The sequence below is a fragment of the Rhipicephalus microplus genome, chromosome 2, assembly GCF_043290135.1.
Source record: "Rhipicephalus microplus isolate Deutch F79 chromosome 2, USDA_Rmic, whole genome shotgun sequence".
NCBI lineage: Eukaryota > Metazoa > Arthropoda > Arachnida > Ixodida > Ixodidae > Rhipicephalus > Rhipicephalus microplus.
Window position 1 is genome coordinate 67,806,867 of NC_134701.1, and position 19,741 is coordinate 67,826,607.

Sequence of the window (19,741 nt, forward strand, 5' to 3'; positions counted from 1 at the left end):
TGTAGCCGCAGGCCTTGTCCTCGCGCAGCGGTTTTTCACTGCTGAGAGCAACGCCGAGGAAGCACTCGGGCACATATACAGCCTGCAGGACTTGCTTTCTGTTGCAAGATTCAGCAAACAGAAGCAAACGGCAATCACAGATTTTTTTCTCATAAACTGCTTTGAAATAAATGTATTTTTCGTTCATTGTGGTTAATTGGAATTCCGCTTAATTCCAAGTTTTTCGCGGTCCCCGTGAACTTCGTATTAACGAGAGTCGACTGTATAACGAAAACCTCTTTATGAACATATTTACCGGGAATTCATCAAATTTCATTATATCGAAGTTTAACTGTACTACCTTTTCAGGTTTTTCTCCGCACAGCCACATATTGGAACAGCCTGCGTCACCAAATCACTGTCCTAACAAGCGTGCCCACATTCATAGAAGAGATATCTCATCGTTTTTCAGAATAAAAATCGCTGGATGTCATTTTCATCATTACAACAGCTTGTACATATCACATAATCGTGTACCCATATTATTGATGTCATGTTTAATAATGCTCGTTCAAATCCTATTTCTAACAATGTGTAATGAACATATGAGAACCCACCCCTTATGTAATTCTTCTGTTGGGCTTTTATGGTAACGAAATGAAATGAAAAAGAGGCTCTGAACAAGCTTGTGTCTCTACTGCTGGCAATGAGAAGCCGGGAGTTGCATTATAGTTATCGTGCTCTGTGGACAGCCACAAGCTCCCACCGTATGTCGTCTTGAAGCGCAAGACAATGCCAAAAGGCAACTAGTTACTATGGAATGTCATTGCGAGATAGCATGATAAAGGATGGATGAGCCTTGTTTTCAACTGGCCAAAGTCAATGCGGTGTACGCAACTCAGCACCCCGTTGTGTTTCCCATCTACACTTGTGCTGGACGCATTTTATATAATGCGCCAACTCTGTGAATCAGCTTTTGTGCAACCGGTGACTTTGAACTTGAGGCTGCGTCAGAGGACCACTCGGCTGCTGCTGTGAACAAACCATTTAAAGGGGCCCTGCAACACTTTTGGAGCATGATCTGAAAACGCTGCCGATCAGTAGTAGAGGCTCCCGAGACAACATGCGAGCCAAATAATATAGCACAGCGCGGGGTTTGCACTTCACAGTAAATTCGTAATGTCAGCTGTCTCTTCTTTTCACAAGTGACAAAGGAAGCTAAAAAATCACTCATAGAAGGCCTTCTATGAGCCGTTGGCTGATTTGCACATGGCGCACTCAGTTGTTACAAAGATCGCTGCAAGAGGCCGTGACTTGTCCATGCATGCACGCGTGATCAGACTGAAAAAGCCGCATATCGGAAGAAAAAAAAAAAAGAAATGTGCTCAAGAAGGTCAAGAGGCGCACGTGACTTTTTTTTCTCATGCCATTCCTCGCTTCTTAGCTTCCGGTGATTTCGTCAGGACGAGAGAAAAGCGAATGAAATATCAGCGTGCAGCAAATCTGCGCAACTCTGATCGTTCTGGACGGATTTTTAAAATTTTGCAGCATTAAATTCGTGAGAAAATAAGCTTTGAGCGAATTCATTCCAATGTTACTTGAAAAAGTGTTTTAGGGCCCCTTTTAAAATGTGGTTAATTAAGGGGGGCAGCCAGCATCACCTGCTACTTTGTGCAAGGGGAGGGGGGGACTGTGTACGGTCGAGCAAGCATCCTTAAAGATTTTGCACCATGGTCTTTCAAATAGCGGAATAGGCTAAAGCACCCCTGCTCTCTCTTTTTTGTGCATATTTTTTTTCGCTTTCCTGCTCATCTTTTCTCCCCTCGCTCCCTCTCCTTAGTGCAGGGTAGCAAACTGAATGCTACAGTTCTGGTTGACCTCCCTGCTTTTCTCCCATTTTCTCTCTGTCTATGGTATTTCAAACAACCCTTGATATGGCACAGATGACCTAGGCAATTTTTTTGTGACGAAGGAATGTTAGATGAAAGTTCTGTTGAAAATGAGCGATTCCAGTGACCAGTCTGCTTTTAATATTTTCTCCCAACTTTCTTAACTCGTAGTATACATAGGCAAGTTTTTTTTTTTTTTTTTTTTTTCATTTGGAGTCTCTAGAGCTTGACCTCTTTCTATAATCGAGTTTTTATTATATGCAGGAAGTCTGCCCTCGTTTTCAACCCTCAGTCAAAAAAAAAAAAAAAAGCTCCCATTACCTGCTTCATTGTTTGCTCACCTCCACCGTTCCCACCTTTTCTACTGCAGCAATGAACTGCTGCCAGGTGACATGACGCCAAAGGTCTTGCCAACAGCCAAGACTGTAGAAGAGAACGAAGAGGAACTTTTGGACTTGCCGCCAATGCCAAAAACAGAATCCAAGGTGGGTACTAAAGTCCTGTGCCGAATGAGAGCTTTATTTACATTCATTTTCACAAGCTACTGTGGGAGTTTTATGAGGTTAAAGGCAAGGAGAGAGTACAATGTCTAGCGATGTGTCTACCGGGTGTGGGGAGTTCAGGTGAGGTATATATTTGTGAATTTGATGATCAGAACTTTTATGAATACTTTTCTTGCATGCTGTCGCTTTTATTCTAGCGGTACTCAACTGTTCATGTCTGTAGTCACGTAAGTACAGTAGTATCCTGCAATAAAGAAGTTGGCGACAAAACCGAAACAAACATTTGACTATTGCAATAAAATAGTGTCGGAGCTAACACGGGAAAGATCCAGCCCTGACAGCGTTCAGTTTTCGAACTGATTTTTTTTTTTATTATCGCGCTGCACCCGCCGCGCGGCCCAAATGCCAACTTCTTCTTCCTTGACGAGCGGCGCATTGAGGCGCTACAGGGCTGCCTCCCGTAGAGCGAGAGCCGTAGGAATTACCAGAGGAGTCGCCCAGTGGACATGCTTGGATGTTGGCATCCAGACTTTAGATTGAAACCCCGCGGCCGTGAGAGCGGTGATATACGCAGGTTTCAGTCGATCAGCAGCCACGACGTCTTCACGGCCATTGATGTCCAGCGTGAACGTCTTAGGTGTACGATGGAGTGCGCAGAATGGGCCATCACAGGCTGGTGTTAGTGATGGCCGTGTTTGGTCACGCCGAACGAAGACGTGACTGCAGTCATGCAGATCTTGACTGATGAAGACAGACTGGGGGTGTCAGTCGGCAGGAATCACAGGAGCAAGGTCCTGAAAGGTGGTGCGCAGCTCTCGAATGTACATGGAGGCATCGTGAGTGGAAGCTGGCGATGATGGCTCGAAGAATTCTCCTGGAAGACGCAGGGAAACGCCATAGACTAGTTCGGCTGATGAGCAGCTGAGATCCACTTTCAATGCTGATCGGATGCCCAGAAGTACGAAGGGGAGGTGGTCGAGCCAACGTTCCCTTGGCTGGTGAGCAGTGAGGGCAGCTTTCAGTTGTCGATGAAGCCGTTCGACCATGCCATTCGCGGAAGGATGGTAGGCAGTTGTGTGGATGTGTCGAATGCCCAGGATATTGGCAAGTGCGGTGAAAAGGGCTGATTAAAACTGACGACCGCGATCAGTGGTGACGACAGAAGGGCATCTAAAGCGCGACACCCAGCCGTTTGTGGAAGCCTTGGCAACTGTTCGTGCTGTAATGTCGGAAATTGGAAACACTTCCGGCCATCGGGTGAAGCGATCCACACATGTCAGCAGGTAACAGGCTCCTTGCGATGACGGAAGAGGACCGACGATGTCGAGATGGACGTGAGAAAACCATGCGTCTGGAGGCCGAAACGGGGATGTTGCCGTGACAGTGTGACGGTGAACTTTAACGCGCTGGCACTCAAGGCAGGTTCGCGCCCAGCGTCGGACATCAGCATTGATGCTTGGCCAAAGGAAACGAGATGTGGCTAGCTTCTGGGTCGCACGAATACCACGATGGCTCATGTTGTGCAATTGATCAAAAATTGCACGACGAAAAGCTGAAGGCACGAAGGGCCGAGGGACACCAGTAGACGTTTCGCACGTTATTGAGGAGGTTGAAAATGGAAGCGGACACTCCGTGAACGATAGAGACGTGGATGAAGAGCGAAGACGATGCAGCTTAGGATCGTTGCTTTGGGCAGCTGCTAGCTCTTCCATGTCTAGTGGTGGCTGGGTCGACAAGGCATCGATGCGGGATAGTGCATCAGCAGCAGCATTTTCTGGCCCATGTACGTGTCTGAGATCCACAGTGAACTCGGAAATAAAGCATAGTTGACGGATCTCCCGTGCAGTATAATTGCTGTGATTGTGATGGAAGGCAAACGACAGGGGCTTGCGGTCTGTAACGACGTAAAAGTCCCGCCCCTCCAATAAATGGCGAAAATGTTTGATGGCGAGGTATACCGCGAGGAGTTTTCGGGCAAATGTACTGTATTTTGTCTCTGGTGGCTTCAGTTTTTGCGAGAAAAACCCAAGGGGCTGCCAACCGGATACGTGCTGCTCGAGAACGGCGCCAACTGCCAAGCTTGATGCATCGGTGATGAGACGAATTGGGGCATCAGGGACGGGATGGATGAGCATGGTAGCGTCTGCCAGAGCCTTCTTTGCAGTGCCGAAGGCAGATGCAGCGTCCTTGGGCCACTTCAGTGGCGCAGCGGGGTCTTTCTTTTTAGCCATTAGGTCTGCCAAGGGCTTTAGGAATATGGCGCACTTTGGAAGAAAGCGACGATGGAAGTTTAGTAGGCCCAGAAATTCTCGGAGTCTCTTCAGTGAAGTCGGGGGTGGAAAGTCTTGAATAGCCTTCACTTTGCTGGCGAGTGGTTGGATACCCTTTGGAGCGACAAGGTGGCCTAGGAACTCTATTGTAGCGACGCCGAACAGGCACTTATTGGGATTAATTACGAGGCCGTAATCATCCAGGCGGTGGAACAGGGTGCGCAGGTGGGCTTCATGCTTAAGGCCGGATGAGCTTGCTACAAGGAGGTCATCAAGGTAGGCAAATACGAAATCGAGACCTCGCGTGACCTCGTTGATAGTGCGCTGAAAGGTCTGTGCAGAGTTGCGCAATCCAAAAGGCATCCTCACATATTCAAACAGACCGAATGGGGTGGTGACGGCCGTCTTCGGAATGTCGGCGGGTTCTACAGGAATCTGATGGTAAGCCTTCACTAAGTCAATCTTAAAGAAGATTGTGCACCCAGCCAAATTTGATGTGAAATCCTGTATGTGAGGAAATGGACAGTAGTCTGGTAAAGTGTGGGCATTGAGAGCGCGGTAATCCCCACATGGTCTCCAGTCGCCAGGATCTTTCTTCGGCACCATGTGGAGTGGCGACGCCCAGTTGCTGGAGGAAGGCCGTACAATGCCGAGTTCAAGCATGTGCTCAAACTCACGGCGGGCGATGGCGAGGCGTTTTCCAGATAGTCGATGGGGTCGTGTAAAAACGGGAGGTCCAGTGGTCACAATGTGGTGAGTGATGGAATGCTTCACCGGTGACTCTCTGGTGTGCGGCTTCGTGATGCTGGGAAGTCGTCGAGTATTTTTGCATACAGCGAAGCAGGTGTGAGAGCTCGCAGTCCCGTTGTCGAGGAAGTACAGAGTACACCGTTGATGGAGAGGTGGGTGTTGAGATCAATGAGGCGATGAGCATGCATGCCCACAGTAAGGTTGAAAAAACTGAGGAAGTCAGCTCCAAGAACAGCTTGTGAGACGTCATCGAGGATGAAAATCCAGCGGAACGTACGAAGTAGTCCAAGGTCAAGTGTAAGAGAGCGTTGGCCGTATGTGCGAATGGCGGAATTGTTGATCGCTTGGAGTGGGCAGGTCTGTTCGTTGCCACGGCGATCTGCACACGAGGCCGGGATGACGCTAACCTGGGCTCCTGTGTCGACTAGGAAGCAAGCGCCAGTGATCTTATCAGAAACATAGAAAAGTCTGCATGACTTTCGACCAGTACCACTTGCCGCCGTCAGTGGCCGGTCGTCGCATTTCCCAACCAGGAGCACGGGTGAGTGCACTTGCGAGCAGAGGCACCGAATCGGCGGTGGTACCAGCACACGGTTGAGGATGAAACATCCCGCGGCGCGTCAGGTGGCCGAAGTTCCGGAGAACGTGGGGGCGTCGAAGAGCGACTTTGTATCTGGAACCTGGATGACGGTCGACGATGCGCAGGTACAAAGTCATTGAGGCGCCTGACAAGGGCGTCCAAACGGTTCTCCATGCTCGCGAGCGCCGGGTCTGCAGCGGTGGTCGGTGGCGGTGTGGTAACGGCGTTGAGGCTATGTGCCCGCGAGTAGTCTGCCTCTCGGTCAGCCATTTCAGCGAGTGTGTCTACTGGGACATCTCCTGCAGCTACGAGGACCGGGACCATGCTCTGCTGTAAGCGCTGAACGAACAACTCGCGTAACAGCTTCTCTTAAGGGGCGGAGGGGCCGCCAAGGAGCTGGCGCATTGGGCGACGGTCACCGAGCTCTGTAGCCGTGATGAGCTGTTGGAGTCTGCTCTGTTCGGACTCAGACTTGCGGGAAATGATAGCTGCCTTCAACGTGTCGTAGGGATGGCTCGGGTGCGGCGACGCTAAAATATCAGCTAAGTCGTCGGCTAGGTCCGGAGGTAAGCAGGATACCAGATGCCAGTGCCTGGTCTGTTGGCTGGTGATTTGCCGCAGACGGAAGTGCGCCTCGACCTGCAGAAACCATGTGCTGGGGCTGTTGGGCCAAAATGGTGGCGGGTTGACATGTTGAATCGCAGCGACTGCAGCACCACTAGGTCTGGCGTCTTCTTGGGCGTCAGGACCGGTAGGATTGGTGGCAGAGCCGGCGGTATCCATGCGGGATGATCGGGGCTGTGTGTTCTTTATCGGGTCACTATTAACTGTCGGAGCTAACACGGGAAAGATCCTGCCCTGACAGCATTCAGTTTTCGAACTGATTTTTTTTTTTTATCGCGCTGCACCCGCCGCGCGGCCCAAATGCCAACTTCTTCTCCCTTGACGAGCGGCGCATTGAGGCGCTACAACAGTATTGGCAGTAATCTCATATATGGGATTGCAGTTTAGGTATAGTTGTCGATAAATAGAAGATGCATCAAATAAATACAATGGATGTTTGCTGGAGACAGTTGATATTTCATTGTTGTGCGAGTTAATTATTGCAGTACATTCAAAGCTTAATCACAGCCGGACTAGAGGAGCAGCACACACACACTCTTACGGCCTGCACATCCAAAGAGGAAACAATAGGGCCGATTCTTCACAGCTCGTTGCAGTGATCGCCTAGGGGGGGCGCTTTGAGCCAACCCACTACCCTTACCCGCATCTTTTTTTTTTTATTTCAGTCGATGCCTCACTTCTCACCAGCCATACGTGTTTGGCTTTCAATCGAGGAGGAAACTCACGCGGGGATGAGAGTGTCGTTACTTTCCCGTGGGCAGAGGAGGGTTACGTTTGCGAGGGTTAGAGTTACTGTCTATGCTCTCTAAAGGTAGCATATACAGGTACTGCTAACCCTTATATGCTAGGTAGCATGTAATGTAGGAGGATATACAGTAACTCTACTAAGTGTTTGGCCGGAGTGCCATGAACTAGGGGCGGTGAAAGGTTGGAACTAGGGGCGGTGAAAGGTGAAAGGCGCAGGCCATAAGAGTGTGCGCGCGTGCCGCTGCTCTGGTTCGGCCGTCGCTTGATTTAATGAACACTGACATAACGAATTATTGGTTATAATGAAGTAAATGAAAAAGATTGTTATAATATATAGTGGTTTGAGTATATGTACCTGTGTAATGAGTATTTGGATATAACCAATCTATTTTTGTGCAAGATGCAACCTTGTTATGAGATTTGGACATATTTGTGCTAGAAAGGGTATCTCACCACAGCTATAAAGTTTCTGTTGGGCCTATTTGGTATATGGCATATAAGCAAGAAACTTCAGCACCACCAAAGACGGAACACAAACAATGTAAAAGACTAAAAGTCTCTACATTGCCGCAGAAAAACGTACATTTATATACAATTCATAAAAATGAGGCCAGCAATGTGGCCATCTCTCCTGTACAGCAGTGCTTTGCTGCATGGCTTAGCGGTGTACTGCTACACAACGGTGTGCAATACGGCCATGCCTTGCCGGCTTCACGGCAATGCATGGCCTCCCGTGCAGTCTGCATTCCAGTCGGCATCGACTTGTGCAGAGCTAATAAAAGCCAACACAGGCCATAGACAGATCCCCTCCGTAGCGTGTTTATTCACTTTTTGCGTGCTTTGTTTGATTTGGTCAACAGCGTGGCAAAGCGATTTGACGGCATCTTTCTCCGAGTCAGGTGTAGCCAGTTTGCATTGTTGGTCGTCAGCCTTGTCTGGTGAAGCATGATGAGTGGGTCTCGGAACACCGCGGAAAAAAAACTAAGAATATAGATGCTGCAGAAGAAATCGACAACCGAGCTGCTATGAGGAGGCACGACGTCGACGAGTTCTGCATTCACGACTGGCAGAAAAAAGGGCTCTCTCGAAAGTGCACGCAAGGAGAAGTGAGCATTTCCCTGCCCGAAAACTACGCAACAGTCTTTTGAGACGCAGCTTGTCATATTTATTCGCGGCCACGCAGTGTCAACGAGATGGTGCAAATGGAAGCGCTGAGGTTGGGCCGTGAGGTGAACATCTCACACGAGTTTCGTGCGAGCTGTGGATGGTTCCAGCAATTCATGGCCAGGCACGGATTTTTAATGCGGCTATGAATGACTATGTGCCAGTGGCTTCCCAGTGCCTGTGAGGATGAGTTGTCTAGCTATCAAAGTTACGTCATCGGGCTGCGGAAAGAGCACAGCTACTTGCTCTTCCAGGTGGGAAATGCTGATCAATGATCAAACGCCGTGTACTTCGATATGCCCGTGGACACCACTCTGCGGAAGAAGGGCACGAAATCTGTAAGCACCACAATGGGCGGAAACGCCAAACTACACTGCACAGTAATGTTGTGCGCTTTGGCGGACGAAACGAAACTGCGCCCATGCGCAATTTTCAAGCACAAAACGCTTGAAGATTACATATGGGTGAAGTTTCAGGACCCCTTTAAGGGCAGACTCATAGAATATATTTGAATAGTGGTGCCATGTTCCTCGGGTGCTGTGCCATGAAACAGAGAGCGGAAATACTCCAATTCCAGGATAATTCTAAATCTGAATGAAAGCGCAACCTAGAAACCTAGCAGGGCAGTATTGTCTTCGTATGATATATAAGTTAGCAAAAACCAGACGTTGTGCTAGGTGAGCCAGTCCCGCCAGTGCGGGTTACGAAAACTGCAAAAGCTGCAAAGAACAGGCTCTCAGCTGATGGGTGATCATGCAGACTACAGCGCACCATGGCTGTGACTAACCATGCCACGTGCAGAAGCTCTTCGGAGCTATCAGGACAATCACTGCAGTGATTCGGGCGCATTTGGACGTCAACGAGCATCGTTGCTCCTCTTCGAAAAAGCGGAAGATACTTTTGCATGTGCTTGCCTAGTTGCGCATAGCACCGCCAGATGGCACCACTCGTCCAGGCTGTCGGAAGTTTTTTGTGGCTGTGGCAATGGGTGCTTACGCTGAGAAGTTTGCCATCACACTGAGACCTAATATCATCATTGACATGACATCAATCAGATCGATTATTATTATCAGCCAAATATGTATCTTCCTCACAATGCGCAACTTACCATGTACGGATAGATGCGGTCACAGTCGACCCGGTGTTTGTTACGGGAGGTGTTTAAAAGTCTGTGCATGTTCACTCTTAACTGGCCCAGTATTTCTCTACTTGCCATGTCGTAAGCCAGCAGTGCTACCTAAAGCACTCTACCATCGAGACAAAGGGGCTGAGAGTGTCCAGTGACTGTTATATGGGGAATATACGGCTAATGGTTTGCAACCCGCAACGCAATACCACTTGCCACTAAGTGCACGCACACCCAAGCAAGCTCTGGTCAAACAGTGCACCGCAAACAATGCAGTTGCACCTCAACTCCGTCACTTCAGTTGCCTTGCAGAAATAGACCTCCCACTTGCATGGTTGCCAACAATTCTGGCAACCTAAGTGTGCCCTTAGAAGCAATCCATAAAATCTATTTGAAAACGCTCTACGAATCTCTCAGGCATGTAGTTCATCATAAATGGCAGAAACATGAAAATGAACCTGCCTAGTGAATTTCATTGAGATGCACTATTTTGAATAGGCACTACAGTTAAACCTGGATAAAATGAAATGGACCAATTCCTGGAAAAGTTTGTTATAAAGAGGATTTCATTACATGCAGGTACGGTGAACTTTGATTTTAAGGGCGCATTCGCGATCGCTAGCACGCGTGCTATCTTGGCAAGTATCGGTGTGCGTTCATTGTGAAGAGAATGTGTGAAAAGAGCACTTCTCCCTGGAGCGGTCGTATTTTTTTACACCAGCGTTTTGTTGGAGTTCTGGTGATATTGGATCAAAAAGAGTTGCCTGCCAATCTTTTTTCGCATAACACTCAATTTGTTGCTATCGTATTCACTCCATTGCATTCGACGCACAGCCGTGTTGTTGCCAGAGCTAATATGCTAATCACGAAGGCCATGAGCCTGCGAACCGGCGGGGCACAAGACTGAAGGCCGCGAAGAGTCTGCCTTCAAAGATCCACCATTGTCACGGTGGTCTCAGGAGGGTTTCCATCAGTGCCTATGTGACATCAACCTTGGTAGTGACGAAAGGGTTGTCCCTATTCAAAAAAGAAAAAGAAAAAAGCCAAAGCTGGACTTCGTCGGGGCCGCACCATGCTCGCGCAGTGAAACCATGCATGCGCGCACGGCGTCGAACACGAAGTGAGAATGACTGATACTGTTGACAACTATTCAATGAAGCGCCCTCGGTATGCAGTGCGGCCTCACATGTGATGCTAACTAAAATCGTGGCACTGCCAATGCAAAAGTACCGTGAAATGCTGAGCAACTGTTCCCACTTTTTTTTTTGGGGGGGGGGGGGGGGGATCTGAAATGAATGCCATTTACCAGTCCAGGACCGAGAAAGCACTGTCTTCCAAATCCGGTTGTGAAGGGCATGTCTGCGAACGCACCCTAGGAGGCGAGAATGGCGGCAACGCCGGCTCATGGGGCGCAGGCTCACCTGCACGGCTGACGTCTTACAGTAAATTGATTGGGTCCCTGCACTTAAATATAATGCATTTAAAACTTCTGTGATAGGACGCCTTGTTGTGCTTTTGCACTTTTGCGGTACCAGTTTATGAAACGAATTTAGTACTTACTCGCCCGTAACAAGTATTCCTTATTCATGGGTTTTAAATAGAGTTCAGCTGAACCTCTTGGTTCTAGCTTTCTTAATGCATAACTGACTGCTCCTTTGTCTACAATTAAAGAAGGGAGGGGAGGGAGGGAGACAAGTACAACTTGCTATCGTGAGATAGTATGGATGTCCTTTTAGCAATTCATTTTTTCACGGATCTAGTTTTGCTGGCTTCTGGATGCACCTCTGATACTTCTGTATTCAAGGGCTGTTCAAGAAATTCGATCTACACAGAGTTTCTCAATTGTAGTTGTCAAGCTAGCTCCCAAAATTCGTATATTTTGCAGTTTTTGTCCCATGAAAGATTTTTCTGTTTGACATGCAGCTTAGACAACCCTTTTTACTACTCGTGATCACAGGGCTCGGGCACACAAAAATGGGAGGCAGCTGTCTTCGGCTTGCAAAATAGCTCTTCAGCATTCATTTAGACAGTGGCTTGCTGATTTCTCTCTATTTGATAAAATGCACACAATCGCAAGGGGAGTCGCTGTCAGCTTATGTGAACTCCAAAAAAAGTTTGCTGTGTCATGATAATACTGATGATAGCATTGCATGGGAAATGCTCTGACTGTGGCTTTGTGGTTTACTAAAGCCACGTGCTCAAAATAACCACGATTGCCCAGCTCTCATGATGGAAGAAATCATAAAAATCTCATCTTTTCACCATAGATGAGGGTTCACTTATACCTTTAAAATTTGTTTTTCTCAAGATTCTTCTTTGGGCATATTAAGTGGTTTGGACATCATGTTTTCGGTACTTCTGATAGCCCAATCCAAAATGTTGCGACTGGGGGAAATCTTCTAGAATTGGAGCCATCCAAGTCTCGGTATGAAGACGAGAAGAGGAGCGAAGACTGATATCGGGAATGTTTATTTACAGTAAATTACATGTTGAGGGTAGCGTATACTGCATGAATTATGGTAGCCTCCTTGAGTGCCTCTGCGTTGCATCTTATAGCCTGGGTCTTCGCAACATTCCCTGCAGGAGAAAATAGTGGAGTCCAGGGCAGTCCAATATAGTTTTCCTCTGAGCCCCCAAGATAGGAAGGCCATATACTCCACCTTGTCAACTCAGGAAAGAGGGAAGAGGCACGCCCAGATCATCCCACGGCGAGGGAGAAATGCAACACCAGACACAAAGTGGTTCTACGGCAGGCAAAGCACAGTGAAACGTTGTTCCACGGGCAGTATTGACTCGTCAATGTGGCAGTGGTGCCGGGCAGGCTGCTGCGTTTGTGAAATGAAGAGGCACCACGGAACGTGGGAAATGTGTCCAAAGATGAATCCCAGATGCTCGGCTCATTGTTCGGTGCACTGTGACAAACGAAGCAGCACTAAGACTACTTTTCCTAAGCAGGTCAAACTGCAAATGGCTGTTACTAAGCAGTCAGATGGTCGTGCGAGTTCAAAGAGGTTTTAACCCAGGGAGCTGCCGACCCTGACGAATTCGCAGTGTTGTCGCCGCTTCTGGACACCACTGGGAGCGCTGCATGTCGGAAAAGAAGGGAGTAGATTCAGCCTAAACCATCCCACGCACTAAGCGTGGCAAGTCATGAGGGCTAATCACAAGAAGATGCACATATTCAACATGCGAAGGGTGCAAGTGTCTCCTTTAAAACTTGATATCGCTTGTATAACTCAAAGTGAGCAATCAGTATGGGGTTCTAATAATTCTCAAGTTACAATTTTTCTTCACCATCAAAACATTTTACACACTCAGTTTCTAGATAGTTATTGGCATTCTACAGTTAACGAGGAGCAATATGTGCCATTATCGGCTCAGAACCATAAATGTTCTGTGGCATAAAAAGTTTGGTCACAATGAACTATACTTTACGCGTTCTTATAGCACAAAATGAAAACTGCTATTTACTATAAAACTTATTATTCGAAGTCAGCATAAAAGCCCGTTTATAGAGCCAAAGTTTGATTGCCCAAGCACAGATTAATGCAACTTTTTACTAAATCTCATCCTCCCTTAAAGGTGAGAATATTTGCTCGCATCTCCTCTGCTGAAACATTTGATTGTTTTTTTTTAAATAACTTAAATATACCTTCCTTCAAGCAGTGAACGTTCAGACTGTGGGCTTGTTGTAGTGTTTTGTACCTGTGATCTGGGCAAGGTTGACTGCTGCTGTTAGTATTAGTTCAACTATGAGGCTGTTTTACGTGGCTACCCCCTATGTTGTATGATTGGGGTTGCACTGAAGTTTGTGTGTGTTAATGGGGGGAAGGGGAGTGTAATACCTTCAACATGAACAAATTGATTAACTACCAATCAAGACATCAGTAGTAAATTTCTTGTGCATTTATTTTTTGCGATCAGGTACTCTTGCATCTGCCGATGGAGGCCTTGCACAGGAAGCAAGGTAAGGGCTGCCTAGACTCTGTAGGGGTGAAAACTTGGTGCGGTTAGTTTTTATTGTTTAAAATACAAGGCTCTAACAGAGTTCTGCAGAAGCCCACATTGGGAAGTGCATTCACAGTGCACCTGCCAGTGTGCAGCTTCGCTCAATGTCAATTTGTAAAGACCCGAATGTCAGCATTTCAGATTTTTTTTATTAAAATAACTTTTGTCAACAAAATAGTCCTCCCTCATAATGTCTTTGCTGAAGATACTTATCTATTCTATGCCAATTTAATGCCATCCCCAGGGTTTAAGCACGATATGCAGGAAAACGTGTAGAAATTGTGAAATAATGCATTCCAGTCAAGATGATTTCGTGAGCACAGGCACTGTGGCACGTTATCAACTGTATACCGTCTTTTGATGAGAATTTGAAGCTTCAGTGCATGTTATGTTGCAATGAAGTGGCACATTGATCGAACGCTGCAACATCTGCAACATCTACCATTTTTAGTGTTGAGTAACTGCTTAACGGGGGACACGGGTCTTAGAAGGCCAAAAATCGCAAAAAAATAGACTTTTTGAAGCTCACATTTTCGAAATCTGCGCCTATTTTCGCACTTACAGTGCAGTCCACTTATAACGATACCACATATAACGATATATCGGTTATAACGATGGGTCGACTTAACAGTCTCATTTTATGCATCGCGGCTATGGGGGAAAAAACCATATATAACGATATGTTATCCATCGCATATCGGATACAACGATGAAAAGTTTGCCGCGGACGGCATGTTTCATTCAGAATAATCGTAACATTTAGATTGATAAGTTCCTCTGAAACGAACTATGCCGAGACAAGACGAAAAGTTAGCGTAGGCGAGTACGTATCTGCCGCCACTGCAGCACAGCGCCGGCAGCGCGTCCCGGCCGTTCAAAAAGCCGAGGAGAGCATCGCGAGTTGGCGCGACGCGCTACAGATGGCGCCAGCTGTGTCACGTTTTGCGCCTCGCCGCGCGTCGACCGCGGAGAGGCTGAGAGAATTAAAAAAAAAAAATGCGAAAAGCAAAGCGCCGCGCTCCGCGGCTCCCCGCCTTCTACAACGGAGCCGGCAAGCTACTCGTAGCTTGCCGAACGAAAGCGGGAAAGAGAGAGAAAATAAAAAAAGCGAAAAGCAAAGCGGCGCGGCGGCATCGGGGCGGGGCCCCGTTGGCATTCCGGCTGTGTACCTCTGGCTGTGCTTTCTTCCTCCCACTGCTCCCACCCCGCCGTCGGTCAGTCTCTCTTCCTCAGCGAACCCGTGATGCGTTCTTCGGAGTAAGAAATAAAGTCTTGTTTTTGACATCCTATTATCTACAATATTTATTAAGTGGTGAAAATAGCGAAATGAAGCCTGGAGCTACAAAAGGTACGTCCGGCGACGATTTTTTGGCGGCAGTCCAGATATAACGATCACCGGTTATAACGATCATATTTTTAGGTTTTCTCGATATCGTTATAAGTGGACTGCACTGTATCTGAGAAGTTTTTAGCTTCTCGCGTCATTATTTCTGGCGCAAAATCAATTTATAACATCCCCGTGAGATGAATGTGAGCGCACATTGGCTCTAAAATCACGCTTTTTCCGCGCCAAACTGTTGCTTTTACACACGAGCTATCGTGTTCATCTTGGTCTCGTTTGGAAGGGTCTTCATCTTCAATTTCCCGTCATCGCTGGCTCACCTTGCGCATTGGTTTTTTAGCAAAAACGCGTCATCGAGAAACACTAGCGCGTAATTCAATTGACTGCTTGGGGCACGTGACCAAATTTAGGCATTCGATTGGCCAAGGGGCGCTTTCGGCGTCTGCTTCACCATTGTGATGCGCACGGACATGCGCCATTTTGTCATGGTGCTACTGACTGCTTGCGCCAGTAAAGAAGTTCCGTGCTACAGTAATTTGTGAAGCAAGTTTGGCGGTGGTTCGTTCGCTGTGAACTTCAGAGAGATCCCCGCTATGGCTCAGGACAACGAGGATAACGAACTCGACGCGGTCAACGGCGGTCGCCGAGTCACCGGTGTAAGCTTAATTCACGTACGAGCTCATTGGTTGCCGACAACGTTACTGAGAACGGCTGTGTTTTGCAGCCTCATCAGTTATAGGATGGCAAGTAAAAAGCAGAAGTGAAGCTACCAGAGATATCAATCTTGGTAGAGACAGAGCGGAAGTGCAGTCTTATCGCTAAACCCGCCGATGTTGTGGTTCCCCCCACCTGACGAAAGGACCTTGAACTGCGCGACGGGTCTTCAGAGTGGAGTGCGCTGCGCGTCGACCAACAACAGAAAGTCGATCCGTTCGCAGTGAAATGCTCGCGGCTCTCGCAATGGAGGCTACTGGCAACAGGTAGACTGCTTTTAACGGCGTGTTCGCAACGTTGTCGCGATCTTCGCTAGAAAATGCGGCAGTCTTACGTGAAAAGGAAACTAACACCTCGGCACTCGTGCAGCCTCGAAATTGATGAGCGAGGGAACAACTTTGGTTCGCGAAACTTATGGGTAACTTATTCTGGACAAGCCGGAAAACATCGCCGCATTATTTGACGGATCGTGGATGACACACGCACATTTGTCGCACATCGCCATCGGTACAGCCACCGAACTGATAAGCGGCCTCGCGGCAGACGAGCACACGGCGACAACTTGCTACATGACTAGAAGAAACGACACGCTCGTACAATCAGTCCTGTTACATTCCCGGTGCATATTAACTGACTGAAAGTATATGTGCCATGATATTTTTCCCCCGGAACGGCGAAATTAAGTTTTTGCAACATTATTCTCGAAGCACAGATTTTGACAACTTTCTTTTGCTTGTTTGGTAAAAGTGGACCTTAGGACAGCTAGAGCTCTAATTGTTTTTGCACAATGTAGCCAAATGTGCACAAAAAATAATGCTGGGAGCCTATTTTTAATGGGCAGCTTCATTTTTTTTATTTTAATATAAAAATTTCTGTATTTGGTTACATGCAATGAACTTTACTGTGCTGTAATTAGAGAAGTACTCGTTCAATTTTCAATCAGCTTGCTGCATTGCACTCCTTAGGCTTTCTAGCATTCATTTTTATGTCAGTGGCTATGTAATTATAAGTGCATACATTTTTACCGGTAAAAATGTTAGAATTCTTTGTTTTCTTCATTTTCTCAAAATAGCAATTTTGTACACCCTGCATGAAAATTACTGCAATATATCTGAAACTATTACAGATAGCAGAATATTTTATTTTCCAGCATGAAGCTATATGTTTGGAGCACACAACATGGGAAGCAGATTTTGATTTCTCTTGATGCAAGTTTTTCAAACTAGTCTTTTGTGTGACCACACAATGGCCACATTCAGGGCTGTGAAGTTTAGTGTACTGTAATGTAAGAAATAATGACCCATTCAAAAAAGTGCTTCTTATGTTGCATGTCTTGTGCTTTCTATGTCAATCCCTTATAAATTTTTGACAGGTGGATATTTTTCTATTATGGTAAGACCAATAGAAATTGTTATCTTGATTATTTAATTAACTAATGAAGCTACAGAAAAACTATGTTTTTAGGATCCGGAGAACAAATTAAGTAGGCATACCAACTTTTGTCACACTTGGTTCAAAAATAAATGAGAGAGCCCTAAGAACCAATTCCCCCTTAAGATTTTTAATTACCTTACAGGTAGGAGGAAACCTATATTGGGGATTTTCAGTGGCTTTTTCTTGCCTTAAAAATAGTAACTGTACAGGTATGGTCTAGACATGTGTGAATTTTTCCCTTTAGGTTCAATGTGTAGCTGTAACGAGTGTTAGTGACTAATTAGCAAGAATTTCGGGGTGTCTTTGAATAGCAGTATTTGAATTTCGAGATGTGATCTGCGAGTGGCACAATACGATACTGCTTGAAATTTGACATGCTTGGCCTTACGAAACCCTGTAGAACATTGCGGGGGAGAAAAAAAGCAGTGTTGTGCTAGAGGTGCGAAGTCTGAAGCAAGTGCAGAATTGGGCGGCCTGCGCCTGCTTTGTTTCTTTTTCTCATTGGCCGTTGTTTTCTCATCTATTTCATGTCTATTTCTCTCTCTTGCTATGTTTCCATCTTTCTTTGAATGTTGCGCTTCCGACCCACAGGTTGCGTGGTCGAATCCCGGCTACAGCGGCTGCATTTTTGATGGAGGCGAAAATGCTTGAGGCCCATGTACTTAGGTTTAGGCACATGTAAAAAAAAAACCCATATGGTCAAAACATCTCGAGGCCTCTATTTCGTCTCCCTCAATAATTATCAATTTTACGTTCTAATAGTCTGCCCACATAGCTGGTCAACTTAACTCCTTCGTTGCCGCACAAAAATGGTTGTTTTTTCATATGTCTCGGGAAGATCGTTTTTGCGAGTTGGAAAAGTACTCCCGCACGTATTGCATCATTCCAAACTTTGCGCAACGAAATGCTCTTTCCAAGAAATGTATGTTGTAGAGCAAAAAAAATACAGGGGAACTTCGATTATACGGCCCCTGGTCTTGCGACGACGCGCGTTTTACGACGAATTGGCTTGGTCCCGGCAAAACCTCCATAGAACTAATGTATTGAAAACCTCAATTCTTAGGCGCAATTTTACGCCGGCCCCGCCTTGTGCGACACTTAGCTGTACTGTCCAAGAAAAAAAAAAAAAAAATCCTACGATGACGCACGCAGGCTGCCACGCAAGCACACTGCGGCCGGATGAAAAAAAAGTCGGGAAACCGAGGAACCGAAGTCGTTCCTCCGCACGTTCTAGCACGCTATCCGTGCTGCCACCACAGGGCCTCTTCAATTTTTCGACACGCTGTCGGCCTTAGCTAGCCAGAGCCAACGTTGTCCAGAGCCAGCCGGAGCGCATTCATTTTGCTTAGTCGCACTGCACTGTGCACTTTCGTTGGGGCCTTTTTTTTTTGTTTTCTGCCTTCTTTTGGGTGGTTTTGTAGTGACAGCTGTGAGCAGGTAACATGGCAGATAATTTGGAGCTCGCTTTCTAGTATGCGATAACTTTCACTAGATTTCGCGTCATTGTACCGGACATGCTGAACGGTGATTGTTGAGCCTGTCTACGTTTGGGACAGCCGCGGGAACCAAAACTAGCTGCTGTCTAGCTACCAGAGGGCTGGGGAGTTTTAGCCCCTCGCGATTGGTCGAAGCTTGCGCAGACGTACGCGCTTGCAAAAATCGAAGGGGCCCACTGCCTTGTTGCCTTTCAGCCATTCCTTCACGTGTTTGCCTCATCGATGGGTTGTGCGCCACAGCTGCTGTGTCTACGTGAAAAATTTTCAGTATTCGGACGTTGGTGTGAGTGGAAGCTTTTGAATTCTTGGTTGCGAGTGCTGCGTCTCGTAATGTTGCGCAACCGAAAACCGGTGACTCTTGGAGAAAAGCTTCACATAATCGAGGAGGCGGAGAAGCCAAGCGGAGCAACGAAGGCCAGCATTGCCCGCGACCTGAACATTCCTGAGTCGTCGCTGAAAACGATCCTCGCAAAGGACAGCATCCTACTAAATGCGGCAAAGTTCGGCCTGAACAGGAAGGCCGTGAAAGATGGCAAATATGCTGCTATGGAGACGGCCCTCGTTGAGTGGTTGCGTCAGGCCCACAGTTCAGGAATTGCCATGGATGGCGCAATTTTTAAGGAGAAGGCGGAGACAGTTGCATTTCGCTGCGGCATTGATGACTTTAAAGCATCCAATGGCTGGTTGGATCGCTTTAAAAAACGCAGTGGAGTTGTGTACAGCCGCTGCTGTGGAGAGAGCTCGTCAGTCAGCTCCGACACTGTCGAAAAGTGGACTCCATTGCTGCAGCAATTGATATGGGAGTACAAGCCGTCCGACGTGTTCAACGCGGACGAAACTGGATTGTTTTTATAATATGCAGCCAGAGCAGACATCAACATTCAAAGGAGAGAGCTGTCACGGGGGTAAGCGAAGCAAAGAGCATCTTACTCTATTGCTTTGCACTAATGAAGACATTGCTTAGAAAAGCTTCCTGCCCTCGTGATCGGCAAGTTTGGAAAGCCACGATGCTTCAAGAATTTGAAAAGGCTGCCGTGCCAGTACATATTCAACTAGAAAGCCTGGATGACGGCTACTATGTTTTCAGCATATCTGCAGCAGCTGGACTCAAAAAT

The 19,741-nt window shown here is 47.1% G+C and overlaps 1 protein-coding gene across 18 annotated transcripts in view; it reads left to right on the plus strand.

Annotated features, from left to right (window-relative positions):
• The window catches only part of LOC119170849 (uncharacterized), a 101,234-nt gene that overhangs the window by 53,574 nt on the left and 27,919 nt on the right, over positions 1-19,741 (plus strand). For 15 of the 18 annotated variants that reach the window (XR_012893697.1, XR_012893696.1, XM_075886543.1 and 12 more), the window contains 2 exons: positions 2,239-2,353; positions 13,557-13,599. Coding sequence is in view for 14 of the 18 variants with exons in the window: in XM_075886543.1 (XP_075742658.1) it covers positions 2,239-2,353; positions 13,557-13,599 (158 nt within the window). In the remaining 4 variants the exon portion in view is untranslated. The remainder of the gene's footprint in view (positions 1-2,238; positions 2,354-13,556; positions 13,600-19,741) is intronic. The other 3 variants (XR_012893698.1, XR_012893699.1, XM_075886552.1) reach the window with 1 other exon arrangement.